The 18,740-nt window shown below is 42.4% G+C and overlaps 1 protein-coding gene across 7 annotated transcripts in view; it reads left to right on the top strand.

Moving 5' to 3' along the window:
• LOC120715363 (dedicator of cytokinesis protein 3) overlaps positions 1-18,740 on the top strand; it is a 249,886-nt gene that overhangs the window by 121,771 nt on the left and 109,375 nt on the right. For all 7 annotated transcript variants that reach the window (XM_040002307.1, XM_040002309.1, XM_040002305.1 and 4 more), the window contains exon 5: positions 7,225-7,321. In XM_040002307.1, the coding sequence (XP_039858241.1) occupies positions 7,225-7,321 (97 nt within the window). The remainder of the gene's footprint in view (positions 1-7,224; positions 7,322-18,740) is intronic.

Below are 18,740 nucleotides of genomic sequence, written 5' to 3'. Positions count from 1 at the left end.
ACTTGAACAGCAAAATGCACCAAAGAAACCTAACAAACAAAAAACACTTGCAGGCGTAAAAGAATGAAATCAGGCTCATGTCTGAAGTTAAATGAACACTTTGTGTAGAGCCTGTGTGAGCTCCTCAGTGAGTCTGATCACCTGCTTACTGTTTGTTTGCAGCTCCAGTCAGACCCCAGGACCCGACTCTCATCAGGTTTTCTGCACAGTGCATGTGAATCGATTATGAAGTGACAGATTTTTAACTCTGATCGTTTGGTCAGTTCTTTTCTGGCATTTTGGCTCCACCTGGACTGACGCGAGGTTTTGCTACATGGGAAAAAAAAGTTTGTCCAAATGAATTAAAATGACTGTTCAATAGCAGAAGGTAGCAGCACAATGTTCCTGAGAAGCACTGAAGCATCTGAGGCTGGGAGTTTGTGTGGCTCCCTCTGCAAACAGTCAAACAGGCTGATGGGAGCAGCAGGTCAGTGAAACGCTCTACAGGCTCGTTTTTAATCCTTTATTCCAACAAGTTTAACAAGCAGAATAATTCAAACACTTGAGGCAAGTTCCACTTCCTTTCAAGTTTGTGTAAAGAAACAACTGAGCTGACAACTCGGTCAAAACTACCAATAAACTGTCATTAAATACAATATACTCCCAGCTGGGTTAGGGTTCTTATTTTTATTGGGTTGATAATTTAGATGAAGATGTCATTATCTTCCCTACAGGTCCAGTATACCCAGACTTTCTCTCTAATATTGAACCTCATGATTAACAGCTGAAAGTAACAGTAGCACGCTCCTGAAAAGCACCGAAGCCTCAAAAAGAAACACAGATGCTGTAAAACGTACATTTTTTGCACCATTTCTTCTACATTTGAAGGTTTAATACGAGGAGACGATCTCTGCTCCACCAAAAACAGAAATACATTTGTTTTACTAGTTTCTTATTAGTTTTATGATTAAAAGAAAAATAATTTCATACATTACACAAGTTTTGTATTTGGCAGCAGCAGCATGGTGCTCCAGAGATCAGTGCTGCTATCTTTGAGTTTGAATCTTCCTGCTTGGAGGGTTTCTGCAGATTTCCTTCACACCTGCCTGTTAGCTGGACCTCATTGGTTGTAGGTGCATGTGGTCGCACGTGGACCCACTCTGCTCTGTGTGGACTCACTCTGCTCTGTGTGGACCCACTCTGCACTGTGTGGACACAGACTAAAGCTGCACAAATGACAAAACATGCTTATGAGCTCATAAACAATGAGTCGGTTACAAAAGACAAATTTTAAAAATGTGCAGTGCATTGTGACGTTGTGAATAAATGGCAGTATGTGCAGTTCACATCTAAATGAATAGTTAATGTTACATGCAGTGCTGCGTGTAACCTCTGGGCGCCGTGAACAGTGTGTGGATGTATTTTTAGAAGCAGAGTGTTGCGCTGTCTGCACGGTGACCCTCAGCTCAGCGATCGGTGCGGTGAAATGACGGCCGCCCTGCATTTAACCCCAAGTTAATGTCAGCATACGGAGCTTGATGGTTTTCATCTTTGACGCCAGCTTCATGTTTGTGATCCACAGATAGAAAAGAGCACATGTGTTTAAAAAAGAGAGAAAAGTGCTCCATGTCTGCACGTGTGTTCGCTTTTATCATTTCTTATGATAAAGCCAATCATTTCTGTTTCCTTTCCCACTCTTCTGTCATCCTGCCTCGGTCCTTTTTCTAACTTTTTGATTTTGAAGCTGTTTCTTAACAATTCAAAGCACCAAATAAATGAAAATAAGACGCTAAAACCAAATCCCTCCTTCTAACTTTGTCTGAGCTGCTTAAGCACCAGGCTGGATTTACTGTAGCTTATCACGTATCATTTAAGGGACAATTTACTTATTATCCTAACTTAATAATGTCACATTTTCCCATGAATGCAGTCTTTTTGAATATGCAAAGAAAAGCTTTTATACCAGTTTGGATTCGTGCTGCAAAGATTGTGGAGCATTAAATAAATTTTATGAAGCACAAAAGAACTTCTCATCTTTTCCGTGTTCGCATTTCAGGGTGACTTGAGCTAATGTAAAACCTAAGAGACCATCAACAGTGAGAGCGGTTTGTTGGGTTCAAAGTGTCATCATCTAATAACTGATTAAGCCATCGAGATTCAAATTAGTTTTATTTAAATACTGCCAGTTCACAAGCACAGCCACGAGGCTCTTTATACGTTTAGGTAATGAGCCGACAGGCTTATATGGAAAAACCCACTTGGTGATAGTGGGGGGGGAACTCCCTTTCTAGGTGAAAAAGCTTCCAGCAGAACCCGGCTCTGTGAGGGGAGAGGATAACACGAGAGACCACAAACAGCAAACGGGACAAATCACAAACTACGAGACAGAATCACACATTTGCTGGATCGTGTGAGCGCTTCAGTTCGCTGTCTGCTGGGAGTTCAGTAAATAGAGCTTAATACAGCTCGAGTACACAGACTGAGTCGGATGACGCACCAAATCAAAGCAGTTTAATGGCAGGAAGCATGACAACATCCCTGGAGGCTAGAAGCTGGTAGTCATGGTGAAACACACCACAGATGGAGGCTCAGCTGAGGCATCCAGGTAAGGTGGAGATGTGGAGGAGGTGAGTTGCATGAATGAGAGTCTGAAATGCAGAATAACAGAATAGCAGTGAGATTTAAAGCACAGGGAACAGAGAGACTAACTGGCTCTCAGAAAACAGGGCAAAAAGACTATTGGATCAAAGACGACAGAATTGAGTTTGACAGGGTGGGAAAGCGGAAATGACGAAAGAGCAGCAGCTCAAACACTCAGGGCTGCAGGCAGGTAGGAGGAAACAGAGCAGATGACCGAGGTTGGACAGCAGTGCTCTGGTCAGGATGTGCCAGCTATTCCGTTTTAATGGCCAGCAGGGGGCGCCTGCTCTGAGTACAGGAGTCATCCTGCTCCTTGGATCTTTGGCCTCAGCAAAAACTTGATCCTGATCAGTCCTGCTGCTCTCAGCCACGAGGCCTAATTCCTGCTGAATGTCCTTCATTTAGTGCAGTGTGACCCTAATAACCGCAGAGATAACGGCGGAGCCGGTCGACATGCTCGGGTTTGATTTTTGAGCTCAGAGCATCTGACTCACCTGACTTTCTGTTTAACTAAAATTAAGAAAGACTCAGACTTTTGTGTCCATACTGTCACCTAGTGCACTGGTGTCCTTCCACTCTCACACATGATATCCATGAAACCAGAAGCTAGAACTTAAGATGCACATTTAAGGAAACCAGTTAACAGTTAACAGAGTACTGCAAGAAAAGCAATCCCAGTCTGACTTACATCGGCTCATCGCTCCAAAGTCATTGGGGTATTTGTCTCTATCAGCCGTTTGACCCTGGTGGTGTTAGTCTCTGCATCTCCTCCATCACTGGTTGGCCAATCACGACCTTTAAAAACTGATCATTTATGTTTAAGTTTGGTTGAAACATGAAAGATGAAAAGACTTTTCAAACATCACAAACACTTCAGTTCAACCTGTTCTTACATATTCATCATTTCTCTGCTGATCATCGTCTGAATGGTAGCTGGCTGTCAGGGCTGAAACCACATTAGAGTTTGCAGGAGGGCGTGGTCTGTGGCGCTGCTGCGGGGAGGCTGACACACCGGAGCTGCATCAGTTCATCACGCCTCCCCTGCATTTAAGTCTGTACCGGGTCCTGAGTATGTGAGGCTGGCAGCTGAAACCACATTAGAGTTGTTTCAAGATGAAAACTGACGTTCACCCCTCGGCCATAGGCTGGTGGGGTACTGTCGACGCCCCGCTGAGCAGCCAGGTGTTCGCAATAAGTCGAGAACAAGGTAACACAGGATTTTCACAGTCATACCAGGTGCAGCTACTAAAAATCTGGAATGAGTTTAAATCTCAGCAAACTTGACCTCAAGGCCAAGGTCAGAGGTCAGGTTTTTTGAAAATGTTGTGAACATAACAGCTCAATGATTTTGAAATTCATCCTATTAGTGCATCCACAGGCAGGCTGAGGGGTAGCACCGGGGCCGTCAGTGTTTTTATAACATGAACGTTCTGGGTTTGAATCTGAGGGTCATCTGAGGAGTTAGTAGAGTGTTGAGGACGACACACTGATGCACACGGCTCAGCAGGGTTTTTCAGCTGCTGTGACAGAAAACATATATAAACACACGCCCGGTCCAAAGCCAAGTTCAGCTGTGGTCTGAGGTGGTGAGTGTTATGGACTATGGTAAGTGCTAAAAGTGCACTTAGTGGCTCTGTTGTTGTGGTCCGAGAGGTCAGGAGCAGAAAAAGCTCCATCGAACCTGTTTTTGCCGGACGCAGTTAGCAGGGTAAAAACATCAGGATGTGCCAGATTACAGGATGTGGTGGGGTTTGATGCACCAGCGATAGAAGGCGGGGGCCAGCAGCTCTTGTGTGATGCTGTGTTTGCTGCCAGCAGGTGTAAACAGTAGGCTGGCTAAAGCCGTGTTTATTATCTACGTCCGAGCTGCCGGGAGCTGTCAAACTGCTTCATTGGAGGTGGATTCAGATGGGAGCAGTGTGCGCTCGATGTGCCAGTGACATTCAGCTGTCACAGACTGTAAGTGCACCACTGCGTAAAGTGAGAGATGGAGTGCTGCTGAAGTGCTGATACAGTCATTTATGCAGAGGGTGTTGAGAAATGGACTGAGGATACAACCACGAGGGGCTCCGGCATTGATGCTGCTACGCCTCTTCTGACAGCCTGCGATCTTTTAGTGAGACGCACTTCGCCATGCTAATGTGTCATGCAGTACACAGGAAGCATCATTGAAAATGTTTTCTGTAATGCACAAAAACTAAGAAATAAGAGGCTGGATTGGAGTCGTTTAAAGCAGCCCAGAGAATACAGAATATTAAATCGCTGTAAAGTTTTAAACACAGCCGTGGGGTATGAATATAACCAAAGGATGAAAGACAAAAAGAATTTCCCCCAAAAATCTCTTCTTCTCTCAAGAGTTTCAAAACGGAGGCAGCGAGTGTTTTAAGAATGAACTGCATGGAGAATAACAGAGAATAATAATAAAGAGAGGCTGTTATGAGGCAGCAGATGAAAATATAAGTGGCTTGAGACTGACGGAGAAACACTGTGGCAGCTCGGGGCAGAGATAACCAGATGGAGACTAGTTGTGGGGCACGGTGAGAGAGGATATGGATAAAGATTTGCAAACAACAGAAACACAGACAGAGGTCAGGCTAGGAGACAGAAACCAAAGACTGTGGGGATGTGGGTGCAGAGGGAGACAGAGCACAGGTACCAAAGAGGGAAGAAATGCAGGAGAGAAAGCAGAAAAGGGGGAATAACAGGAAAGGCAACACAGAAGAGGAAGAGGAAGCTGTGAAGAGGAGGAAGAGTAGAAAGTGCAAATGGATGATGGAGATGTGCCAGAAAAGAGAGGAGGAGGAACACGAGGCAGGGAAGCGGGAGGAGGGAGTGATTAGGCTGAGTGAAAAGTAGAACAGAGGCGAAGAGGAGGAGACGCGTCTGTGATACCAGTGTAACTAATGTGTGTGAAATCACCAGGCGGCCGCCAGCTACGGCTCAGCTGGGAGATCAGCTAATCTGGCACACTGGCTTTTATTAATTAATCAGTTACTGTATGCGACGGAGGGAAGGGGGGTACGTGAGCAGAGGGGTAAGAAGGAAAGAAGTGCTTCCCTGAGTGAGGGAGGGGCGAGCAGAAAGGTAGCGTGGGATGAGAAGAAGAACAAAAGTGTGTGTGTTGCTTTAATGCTCTTGACTGCAGGCTGGAGACGCAGCTTTCAGTCCTAGTGAAGAAATCCCTGATGCTCAAAACTATGTACAAGTGCTTAGGTGAAACGAGGTCTTTGTCTTCAGCTGCTTTTCTTTGTTCCACCTGAAGACGTGAGCAGGAGGTAGAGCAGGTCATCTACTGATGGAAGGTCGGTGGTTCGATCCCCGGCTGCTCCGGACTGCAAAGAGGCAAAACACTGAACCCGAGTTTCTCCTGAGTGAATGTCAGATAGAAAGACTGAACTGTGTTGTATAAAGTGCTTTATACACCATACAGAGTAGAAAAGCACCATTACCACTTGTATTGTTTTAAATTTGCTTCTTATTTTGGTTATTATTATTTTTTTGGTTTTGATTTATGCAATTTTGGTTTCTTTGCTTTTAATTATGATTAAATGTTCTGAATTATTATATTCTTGAAGTCCTTTGTTTTATAGTTGGTAGTACAACCCCTGCATAAGAAACCCGCCCTGGACCACACTGTATTGGCTAACTACAGGCCATCTCCAAGCTGTCTTTTGTCTCAAATCTTAGAGAAAATTGTATATTCCCAGTTGATGGATTTTTAAAATGAGAACGGTATCTTAGAGGTCTTTCAATTAGGCTTTAAAAACCTTCATAGCACTGAGTCAGCAGTCTTAAAGGTTTTAATGATTTCCTTCTTTCCTGCGATTCTAGTAATCATGTTGTTCTGGTCCTCCTTGACCAAACACCTGCCTTTGACACTGTAGACCACAACATTTACTGTGGCTTACACCATCTTGCAGACATTCGTGGTACTGCTTTGAATTGGTTTAGCTCTTATCTTTCTGACAGAACTGTTAGTGTTAACCTTTTAGGGCACGAGTCCTTTTCTGCTCCTCTTCAGTTTGGGGTCCCGCAGGGCTCAATTTTAGGGCCTCTGCTTTTTTCATTATATTTACAGCCCGTGGGAACCATCCTTAGAAGGCATGTGATATCCTTCCACTGTTATGCTGACGACTGTCAGATTTATCAATGTGCATGATTTGTACACCTGTTTTTGATAATAAAGCTGACTTTGACTTTGACAGTTTACTTTATTTCATATGTTAGCTCGTGCTTTGTGTTTCCACCTGTGAATGAAGTGTGCTTTGTCGGTACAGGCAGTATAAGTGGATTCTCTGTGCTTTAACAAGATTAGTGTTTGGATTTCTGCTTCACTGAACTGTCAGTTCACTTTAATTCATTAGTGTAGAAACCTGACACACGTAACTCCACAAAGTCGCCAAGTTCCCCTGGTGACAAAGCAGGCCAAGCTTTTATTGTCTCTCTCTTACTTTTACGCGTGTTAACAATTTCACATTTAAAGGCTTTGTACTGTGGACGTGCTGCTCTGTGTGTCCTTAAATCTGCTTCAGTTATGGACATCTGATGCTTGTCCAAACCCAGCAGCTGTGAATTAAATGTGTGCGTGTCTGTTTTCTATTGCAGGCCACATGAGACTGTGGTGCCTCTCGAAGACCCCATTGTCACCGAGGTCACGTCAACACTGCAGGAATGGGCCTTACTGTGGAAGCAGCTCTATGTGGTAAGCAGCGCGGAGCATCCGTGTGCATCGTGTCGCTTTGTTGTCAGGAACAAAGGGAATGCAACAGACCGAGTCCCCCAAAGCCCGACATCTTTAGAAAGAATCCAGTCGCTGCTTAATCTCGGCAAACATCATTATTATCGCATGTATTCTGAAGCTGTCCCAGAATCTAAAAGTGCTGCAGTTGTTTTTGTTTTCGTGAAGAACTATTCTTGGAGGTTAACTAAAACAAACCCAGCCTACGGTGTGGGGAGGCCTTCAGCAGCAGTTGGTGCTTGATAAATCTCTGTTTTGAAGAAAGAAATACAAGTAGCTGATCAACCAATCAGAACGCTGCACAGCTGCAAATCTTAAAAACATCTGCTCTTCATTTTTCCCACACCTAGTACAGTTTTTCTTGTTTTGTGGGTTTATAACCAACTAAATAAATGAGAGACTCAGGTAAAACTTTAAATAGGTTAACTTTACTTTAGCTGGTTTTGTAACGTGGGTTCATCCCAGTTCACACAAAATCTCCAACTCAGATCTCTTCTCTGTGTAAGTCGGTGAAAGTGAATATTTTCTGGATGAATTCAGCGGACCAGCTGTGAAAAAAGAAACTCCCGCTGCTGGGATCAATAGCAAAAATAATGCACAATAAAATAAATAAAACATGTTCATCTGAGGATAACAAATAATAATTACTACTTCTTAATGCACGGCTGTGTGAGAACAGAGAAATGGAGGATACTGATTTTGACCTGTATTAAAATAAAAATATTCTCAACCAATCAGATTTCTGAATTGCACCAAAGACCTCTGAATGGGAACACTGACTTGTGTCCAGCCTCGGCCTGTGCTGCCCACAGATTCATGTATTTTTAAGGTGCGATGTTCCTGAGATGTGCCTGGCTCTGAAAGCACAGTGAAGGCTTTCTGTACAAAAGTGCAAAGGCTGCAAGCAGTAACTGTGAGCTCGCTGTCACTCATATCTGCATCACTGTCAGCCAATCAGATTTTTCACTCACTCCACCCTCTCTGTCCAGCCATCAGTTCGTAGCCTTTTTTCGTACTTTTAGGCCATCTGTCTTCTCGCCACTTCCTGTCGCAATATGTGATCGGAAATCCATCTGTCCCTAAACGGATAGAGGGGAAAGTAATCCGTGCATTAGGTCTGGTTGTAATCTAAAACTGTCGCTGTGCTCCGTCTCCTGTCTCTGTTCCGATGGTTATTTTCATCACTCATCTTCCTCGTGTCCTGCCAGCCCCGTCGCTCTGTGCTTTTATTCTGGTTTAACAGACTTTTGTCTTTGCTCCCTGCCAGAGTTGAAGAGATGAAAGACAAAATTGTCATTGTCGGGTTCTGCGTGACAGATTTTCTATTTCCATCCTGACAGATCTGACATTAGCGAGTGTTTTGTCACTGACAAAGTGAATGTCCTCTTAAAGCAGATGAAAATCCAGCAACAAGGAATGCTCGTGCGTTGTGGACGGATGGAGAGATATAGGAGTAGATTAGAGAGAATAACTGTCTTTGTTGCAACACTGTCTGCTTATAGATAAGCACACATGCAGATAAGAAATAATAAGCCCATAAACAGAAAAGGACGTGGAGAGGAGACAGAGGGATGCCGAGGTCTAAAACGATGAAGCTGGTGCTGAGCATCAGCGCACTGCGGAGCGATTCTCTGCTTTGTTAGAAGGGAAAGATTTTTGGTATTTCATGGGATAACAATCAAATTTTCCATACTTAAAAAATTGCCACGATAAGTTAAATTGAAATTACTATTATAATGTAAATGCCAAAAAACATGACTTGCAGAAAAGAGTGTGCTCTACATGCAGACAGCGGGCACAGTTGGGCCATAATCTGGGCGACTTTTGGCACCGTTCCCTCAGTTAGGGCACTGACGAGTGTTGTGTGGACCAGACGATCTGGACTTTAGATGGTTGCTCTGCAAACTCAGATGTGCCCTGAAGGCCACAACACATCTGATATTTGGACGTGTGGCTGAGCTGAGGCATACACATTTGACTTTAGTCAAGGCAAAATGTGGTCTATGGAAACCAAATTACACCAAAACAATGATTTAGAGCTGGGTATAAGGAACAAGTATCCCCCTTACATGTTGGAGCTTTGATGGACCTCAGATATGTTTTATTGCAGGACAAATGTTGAAAGAGGAAATAAAAAATTTGAAGATGCTGTAAAATCATATTCATTATTAACTAGCAGCACTTTTCCTGTTAGTGGTTATTGTTGTTATAACAGTGAGTTATCTCATGATCCAATGCAAAAACATGACGCAAAGACAACCATGACGTGAGGAAGTCTGTATCATCAGCAGAGATGGGCAGTAACGCGTTACTGTAATCCGATTACTTTTTTAAAGTAACGAGTAAAGTAAGGGATTACTATTGCAAAAACAGTAATTAGATTACCGTTACTTTCCCGTAGGAACGCTGCGTTACTGCGTTACTAAAACCGTGATTTTTTGCGAGAATGTCTCACGACAGTGACGTAAGCGAGTGCAACGTTCGTGACAACAGCTGTGTGCAGATCAACAATGGATCATATATCGAGTGCAGGAGAGAGTATGAGCGTGCAGCGTTTAAAGCGTGGAAGTACTGACCTTACTTTGAGTTTGATTCCATAAAAAGTGACAAAAACATTAGCGTCCATCGTGCGTGGGAAGAAAACTTCTTTTTACAGCGAAAAAAACCCTAAACTTCCAAACAAGCACCGAGTAGCTACGACGTAATGGGAAACTCACAGAGAAACTCGCGGATTCCTCCACTGACCGCGGCACACCTGCACCAGGGTAAACCTCCGCCTGCCCCACTCCTGCTTTACAGGTGAAAATAGAGCAACAGGACCGCTGAGTCTTTGACTTTATTTATTTTCTGCTGTGTTTTACTTGCATCTATTTGAAAGACTGAGTGTAAACACACAAAATATTTTATTTTATGTGCTGGAATGTGCAGAAAATAGGTTTAAATGTTAAACTAATTTATTCCAGTCAGAGAATGTTGCATATAATTAAATTTTTGCTTGATGCATAAAGTTAAAAGATTAAAACTAATAAACAAGTTTTAAAAAGAGACTTTTCCATTTGATTACATTTTGTATGATGGATTATGTAGAAAAAGTAGAATTGGGCTGAAAGATCTATCGCTTTATCACCTCTTCAGGTTGTAAACCGTGTTTTTAAAAAGTAACTAAGTAACTAAGTAATTAATTACTTTAGAAAATAAGTAATCAGTAAAGTAACGGGATTACTTTTTTGGGGAAGTAATCAGTAATTAGTTACTGATTACTTTTTTTTCAAGTAACTTGACCAACACTGATCATCAGTAGTGAGGATGTGTGAGTGGATAAGTGCTGCGCTCCAGAACATCGGAGCCGCAGTTTAATAGAGAAAAAACTAAACCAGGTGCTTCCCGTTGTCCTGATGGTGTGCATCACCCACCTTCTGCAGCAGAGAGGAATAAAGACAAGTAAGGAGAGCAACCAGACCATCACAGTGGAAAAAAATCCAAGTGCAAAACACAAACGGGCTGCGATCCAGGGTCTCCTGTCTGCTAAGCTGCCTCCTACCTCCTAAAGCGGACTGTGCAGCTCTGCAAAGCTGTTATCTCTCAGCAGCCAGAATCGCTGCGGACGCACCGACACCGATAGACACCTTGCACTTAACGGTGAAACACAGGTGGCGTCTGCCAGAATGGCGCTCTGTGACGCCCGGGGAATGTGCAAATTTGCCAAAATGCTGCATGGAAGCAAAATGCTGACACACCGATGTCAGAGCCCACTTTAAGCATTTTCATATTAATTTAACGTTTTTCTAGAGCTTGTACAAAAATATAATAATTGGCAGTGAGCCATAGAAACCTGTGTGACTCCCAGTTCACTTATTTGTGTGTATACTTGTTTTTTTCCCTCTCTCACATCCACACACACACATAAAGATGCTCAGACGTGGCTGTCATCACTGCACGCATGAATAAATGCAGAAACATCGACATGCTGAAGTCTCAGTAAGTGGACATTTGGTGGGTTTGCAGTCTGTAGAGGTGACAAATGCAGCAGAGCAGAGAGGCCAAGACACACACGCACGCACGCACGCACACACACACACACACACACACACACACACACACACACACACACACACACACACACACACACACACACACACACACACCTCTGTGAACACACACCGTCTCCTGTGCCCTCTCTCTCTCTCTCTAGTGTATCTCTCCAATTGCCCTTTGCACACAGCCACAGGCAGTTTACACATTGGTGGCGAAAGTGTGTGTGTGAAAGACGAACCCTAAGACAGTGTGCTGGAGACTGAATAAATAAAAAATATGAGAAAGAAAGCGATGGCTCGGAGGGCAGAAGGGAAAAGGAGAAAGCATGTGAGACTGAACAACTGACAAAGGAGAAATGGAAGATTGCAGCAGAGTGAAGAGAAATACTGGGCTGGCTTCAGTGCTGTGTGGTACTAAATGCATATCAGAGTGGCAGATTATTGGATGCTCTGAGAATCAAGAAACATGGAAACACAATAACCAGTAATTAAACAAGCAAACAGTGTCAGTGTTTACATGAGGAGAGAAGTTACGGTGCTACAGGGTCACGCAAAGTCACATTTAAATTCTTTGCCCTGATGTGGTCTTTGGCTGCTTTCTTTATTTGGAGTGTCAGATTTCTGTGTGAATTGGATGTGGTTGTGTAAACTGGTACCGTGTCACTTCAGTGTTCCTCAGATCCATCTGTTATCGTCACATCTGGTTATCACTGCTTTTTTTTTGCCTTTGCCAGTTTCCTTGAACAAGTCGAGGCCCAGAGACCTCCAGGAGGTCTGGAGAACTGTTGCTCAAGATACTCTGCCTCCTCGGAAGCTAATTAGAAGTCAATGAGAGGTGACTCAAGACTTTTGCACAGTACGGTGGCTGCCTTACGTTAATCACTGGGACTGAACCCAAAGTACCCCCAAATCACACTTTGTTGCTGTTTCACAGCTCACTGAGCTCACTGCTTAGACTGCCCTCTGCTGGTAGTTTTGTGCAGAACAATAAAACATTGGTTTAATAGATAAAGGAGCACGTGGTCACTCTTTTTGATGACATTAGAATTCACACCAATCGGATTCTAAATATCCTGGTATCCTCTAATGCAACAGATACTTTGCATACAATTGCATAATGTTTTTTACTTAATTATTATATAATTGGAGATTAGAGATTAGATAAAACTTTATTAATCCCTCGGGTGAGTTCCTCCAGGGAATTCTTTTTCCAGTAGCACAGCACCGACAGAAGTTGCAAAACAATGTAAGCAGAAATAGAAATATATCATATATACACATATATTAATACAGAGTGTATAATAGCGATAAATAGGATAATAGGAATAACCAGGGAATTGCACATTTCAACTATTTTGAGTCTATTGCACCGATGAATATAGAAAAATATTGCACAGTGAAAAGGGCACTACAACTTAGTTGTTCCCCCCTCCTTTGTCCTCCTGTCTCCCCTCCCTCTCCCCTCCAGAGAGGAGTTAAACAGTCTGATGGCGTGTGGGACGAAGGAGTTTTTAAGTCTGTTGGTTCTTGTCTTTGGGAGAAGCAACCTGAACAGACTGCTCTGGTTGTTTATGGCCGTGTGCAGTGGATGCCCAGCATTGTTCATAATGTCCAGCAGTTTTTTTTAGTGTCCTTTTCTCTGCCACTGTCACCAGAGTGTCCAGCTTCATGCCGACCACAGAGCCAGCCTTCCTGATCAGTTTTTCCAGTCTGGATGAGTCCTTCTTTGCTGTGCTGCTCCCCCAGCACACCACAGCATAGAAAAGTACTCCAGCAACCACTGACTGGTGGAACGTCCTCAGGAGCTTCCTGCAGATGTTACAGTTTTTTACAGACGCTAGGACACATTTCTCAATACTTAGGTCACTTTTGCAAAACTCCTCACACAGTGAGCACAACAGAAGTCTATGTGGGCTAAACTGAGGACCAGTTATCATTGTTTTGGCACAAAATGCATTCAATGACTACATCTCTCAAATTTCATGAATTATTTTCTCACTCAGACACAACAACTGCCAAAAATCTTTGTACGGACAGGACATTTTGCATGTGCTTACATACTGTTTTCAAAACTGTTAAACTTATGGCCAAAACTGTAACATAATGCAAAACTGAATAAGACAGCAAAATCCAACAGCAATATTTTATTGAAACATATTTTAAATCTAAAAATGCAGTTTAACCAGCCACAGCTGATTCTCATTGTAGATGAACATCTACACAGGTGTTACTCCTTCAATTTTTCAACTCCTTCAATTCTGGCAGCCAGAAGATTCTTTCCTAGGTGTGTTGCCCTAGATGACATAAGATGTGATGTGGATGGGAACCTGTGGCCAAATGGAGGAGACCGAGTAGATTAGCATTACTATTGTATGTGCATCAGTGGATGGTGTGTATACAAATTCTTGTATTTTGGGATTACTTAGTGCAAAAAACTAAAAATACATAAACAAATATTAACGAATTCTGCATGATGTCTGATTCATTCCAGTAACATATATTGAAATTATAAACAGAGATGTGTCCTTGTTTTACACAAGAAAACACTGTGTAATGCTACATGTTGTTAGTGTTTTTTAGGTCATTGTTTTGTGGGTGACAAAGTGTGTTTGTCGGCTGTCAACCTTTGCTAGTGTTCTGGAAGAATGAGTTTATTTGAGACCTGAATAAAGTGTTTTGGTAGTTGTAGTGCATTTTGAATGTGAAATGAACTGCTTTGCCAAGCTGACGGTCAGTTAGGAGGATTGTGTGAAGAGTTTTGCAAAAGTGACCTAAGTATTGTGAAATGTGTCGTAGCGTCTGTAAAAAACTGTAAATACAGTCTGCTTCGGGCTTTTTTTTATACAGATGCTGCGTGTTGCATGAGCAGTCCAATTTAAAGTTAATTTATTTTTATTGGAATTAAAATAATAGAAGAGGACAGAGAAGATGTGGAGGATGAGTGGACTTCTCCCTTCTTATGCTACAGAGTTTTGTCTCCTACATCCTGATGTAGGATTGAAATTTGTGTGTGTGTGTGTGTGTGTGTGTGTGTGTGTGTGTGTGTGTGTGTGTGTGTGTGTGTGTGTGTGTGTGTGTGTGTGTGTGTGTGTGTGCGTGTGTGTGTGGGCAGAATTGATTTGTGAACAAGGAGGAGAGGGAGTGGTGACAACCAAACAATGATGGAAGGATGTGAAAACAGGGATAAACACAGAGGGACACATTTCTTTGCTGTGAAATGTGTAGACGTGTGTGTGTGTGTGTGTGTGTGTGTGTGTGTGTGTGTGTGTGTGGTGTGTGTGTGTGTGTGTGTTGTGTGTGTGTGTGTGTGTGAAGAACAAGAAAAAAACCAGAAGAAGCGACAGGACTGGCAGGCAGTGGGTGGGGAATCTGTCCTTGTCCACTTCTTTCTGCTTTGCGTTGAAATGAAATTTTTGTTTCTGCAACAGAAGAAAGTCAAAAGAAGACAGACGCACACTGAGTGTTCATAGCTGCAAGGCGCAGCGTGCATTCATCATGACGAGATGAAAATTCATTCAAGTTCATCATCCAGTTTGTGAAGTTTACTGGCTGTCAAGTGGTTTAACGTTTTTATATCAACATGCAGACGTGACTCAGCCTTTGGCGAGATCTCCTGAGCTTAAAATGTCGTAATTTTACACTCGCAGATGTTATATTTTATGTCTGAGTGGAGAAACTAGTTCTTTCATTTTTTAATAAAAGAAAGTGACAGCATACAAAAAGAAACATCAACAACAACCCAGAGAAGAAGTGCTGCAGTCCCACCCACAGCTGTACCACACAAGCTCAAGCAATAATCAAAGAATCCTCTCAGATGGTCACCTGACAGTAAAAGATGATCACCTCGCTGTGAAACAAACTCGAGGTTGCAGCACATTCACAGACTCACCTTTTATGAAGCCCTGTCATGAAGAGATGTTGTAGATTTTTAAAAATCAAGAATAAACATGTTACAAATCTGCACAAAACCTTTTAGAGCTCAGCTAAACACACATTTAACCTTAATCATGGAATAACATGGACATGTCTGCGTATGCTTAAATTTGCCCCCTGGGCAGGGGTGGGATGTGATGATCCTCAAGTGGCCTGGTTGATGGTGCTGCGTAGTATCTGGACTTTGCTATACTGGACAGAGACCCGATGTTGTGCCTGGAATCTGCCGGAGCAACTTTCCCAGTTTCAGGGTTAAAGATCTGGACTTTACCTTCCACATCTGCTCCAGTTGTTCCTTCAGCATCCAATACCTCTCTGTTTTGTTGCACTCCTTCCTGATGTTGCTCTCTGCTGGGATTGGCACATCTGTCATATCTTCTGTTCCAACTAAGGTTGGTTAGCCAGCAGCTGCTTGACTGTCTGGAATTCGAGGTCCTGCAGGACTTTAGCCCTGTTGTTCTCAAAGAGCTTTGGTACTGGTTGTCCCATCAGGACTTTATACCCTGTCCCAGCTTTAATCTTACATCCTGCTACTACCCATGTGTTGGATAGTCTCCGGGGTATGTATGCACAGTCTGCGACTTGGGTTCTGTCCGCTGTGGATCTGGTGCTTGGTGCCATGGCTCCAGGGCTGTCTTCCACAGTTGTGTTTAAAAGTCCCACTGAGTTCCTGATCCAAGGCAAGGCAGCACTCCAGTGTCCATGTGTAGAGCGCTGAGTCATAGGCTTTCTTGTAGTCAATCCAGGCGGTCAAAAAGATGAAGTTAGCTGTGTATTTATTCCTCCATTTGTAAAATGTTTTTGTTGATGTGCTGGTTCTTTCACATTATAGCTCATGAGCACGCATCCAGATAATAAAAACCTACAGGCCTACCTTTGTAGGAGGAAAATTTGATTGCCAAGAGTGGCTGAAAGTAGTTTCTATACTGCACATAGTTACTGCATAAAGTCTGAGGCTTTGTAAAAATTGAGTTTCCTTCGTGTATCTTGAGAGATTTTTAGAAAAAATTAATCCTATAAAATAATTTCATCAGATTATGAAAGGCAGAGGTGGCGAAGAGAAACAAATATCCTGAGGAAATGCAGCGCATGAAGGCAGTAACGGACACGTGATTTAACTTAGAGGAAAAATAATTTAAGAGAGTCGTGGAGAAAGACTAACTGAATCTCATCTCTTCTGTCGAAGCCTTTAAACAATATCGTCACAGAATGAGAAACCGGAGAAACCGAACACAAAGAGAAAGAAAGACCAAAAGTTTAATTGGTGGCTGTAAGACTGCAGAGGAGGAATGACTGAAACAAGAAAAGAATTGAGATCCTTCAGCGCTTCACAGCTCCCATTAAAAAACATGAGTGAAAATCAATCAAAAGAAAATAGATAGTTTTCTATGCTCTTTGCCATGTGCTGTTCAAAGGGGGGAAATACACTGCGCCTTAAACCCACACTCAGAAACTGATGATTAAAAGAAATGAAAGATGCTCTTTGTTGATTGCTTATTCTGTGCTTTAATGGGGACTGCCTTCGCTGTGATGCTGGGAGATAATTGGTGTAGTGGAAAAAGCTGTTTAAGGATAAAGCTTTGTAGTGTGACACAAAATGATGGTAACTTCAAACTCTCTGTTTCTGTGTTGCTTTCTGTGTGTGTGTGTTTGGCTGTGGTGATTGTTACTGGGAGACACTGAGTGAATATTTAAGCCTATACTGGCAGCTGGGAGCACCAGAGGAGTCCATATTGGTGTTTGGTTACACTGCAAAGCTAAGATTTGATGACTGTCTTAAATGATGACTCTAAGGTGTTAGCGTTTTTACATTTCATCTCAATATTTTTATCTTTGGACTCTCCTGGAGTAGCTTTGTTCACTTACTGTTCAAAATATGCTGCATTCGTCTTATACTGGGCTTTTTTACAGCCTCTGGCATCGTTCATGTCTGAAAATAACTTTTAGCTTCTTTCCTTTGAAGAACACCTCATTTATAAGCCAGCCTTCTTCTGATTGGCTGCCCCTCGTGGGGCTTCTGTATGCCTACGATGATCTTACTGGGTGTATCTGCTCCCATTGACATAAAGCAGAGCCAAGTGGTGAAAAAGCTGTCTGCACTCGAGTGCTTAGAGCAGAGTTCAGCCTGTACCTGCACTGCTACTGACCTCATTTTTGGAGGCTTTGGTCATGTTAAACATACGTGATATGAGAACAGTGCATGTATGATCAAGTGTAATAGGTCTCCTTTAATGTCAGCTCAGGTTATTAGTTCATATTTACATTGTTATTTAAATGTGTGTGTTGGCTTTTATTGAGAATAGCAGTTGGTATACACACATGTATTCATATCTTGTAGGAACATAAAACACATCCACACATGTGCAGCAGCAGTGACACTAAGCTGCTCTTTTTCTGACAATGTTGTATTTTACTCAGTTGTACATAGTATTTGTATTCTATTTTTATTTTTACTGTATATAGTATTTTATTCTATTCTATTGTGTACAGTTGTGTACAGTATCTTATCCTATTCCAGGGTTTTTCTAATTTCTGCTATGTAACTTTGCACGTCCACTTTCTGCTGTAACAAAACAAATTTCCTACGTGTGGGACTAATAAAGGCGAACCCAGCAAAAATGAATGCCTTAACCTTACCCTAACCATAACCATAACCCAACTGTAACTCTGACACTAGCTGTGTAGGTAACAAAGTCTCCAGCCTTTATAGAATCATAGAAAAACAGCATCCAAACTCCTGGTGGAACTTCATGGGCGACTTCTCCACCTTACTTCTCCTCTCCTTCCTCTTCTGAAACACTTTTTTCTTGGCCTTGCTAAACATAATTTATAATGCTGCTGTGCTGACAAACTGCTCCATGAGACACTTGCTGAAAAGCAAATTGTTATAAATTGTTGGCATCAACAATCTTTGGCATTTTCCATAAATGACAGAGAGCAAGGTCAAGAAGTACTAGCAGTATATTCCACAATATAACTTCTGTCCCACAGATTAATAATAGCTGGAGAAAATAAAAACAAAAAACATGAATTATTTGAAAAAATGTGTATTATTTTATTTAATAAGCATTTGCAACTAAAACATGGCTTATTCACATATTCAGTGCATAAGGAAACTGTATATTTCAGAGCTTTGGTTCACAGGACAGCACCAAACCTTAAACACCTTAAACCTTAAAATCTGTCCCACTTTACTTTATCAGAGCAAACATGCTGTGTAATGTGAGCCGAGCTTCTCGTACCTTTGGGACCTGCAGTCAACAGGTATGCCTTTACTCCTATAACAATCCCACACTGATGAGTACTCTTCACTACAAGTGATGACATACAATAAGTATAATTAGAGTGATTCTGAGCACAGCTGTAGTGTGCTTTGTGGATCAGTTGCTGTGGTTCTTAAATGCTTCCACTTTGCA

The sequence above is a fragment of the Simochromis diagramma genome, unplaced genomic scaffold (assembly GCF_900408965.1).
Source record: "Simochromis diagramma unplaced genomic scaffold, fSimDia1.1 OVJJ01000438.1, whole genome shotgun sequence".
Taxonomy (NCBI): domain Eukaryota; kingdom Metazoa; phylum Chordata; class Actinopteri; order Cichliformes; family Cichlidae; genus Simochromis; species Simochromis diagramma.
The sequence above is the reverse complement of the archived record's forward strand: the minus strand, read 5'-3'. Positions and strand labels throughout refer to the sequence as shown.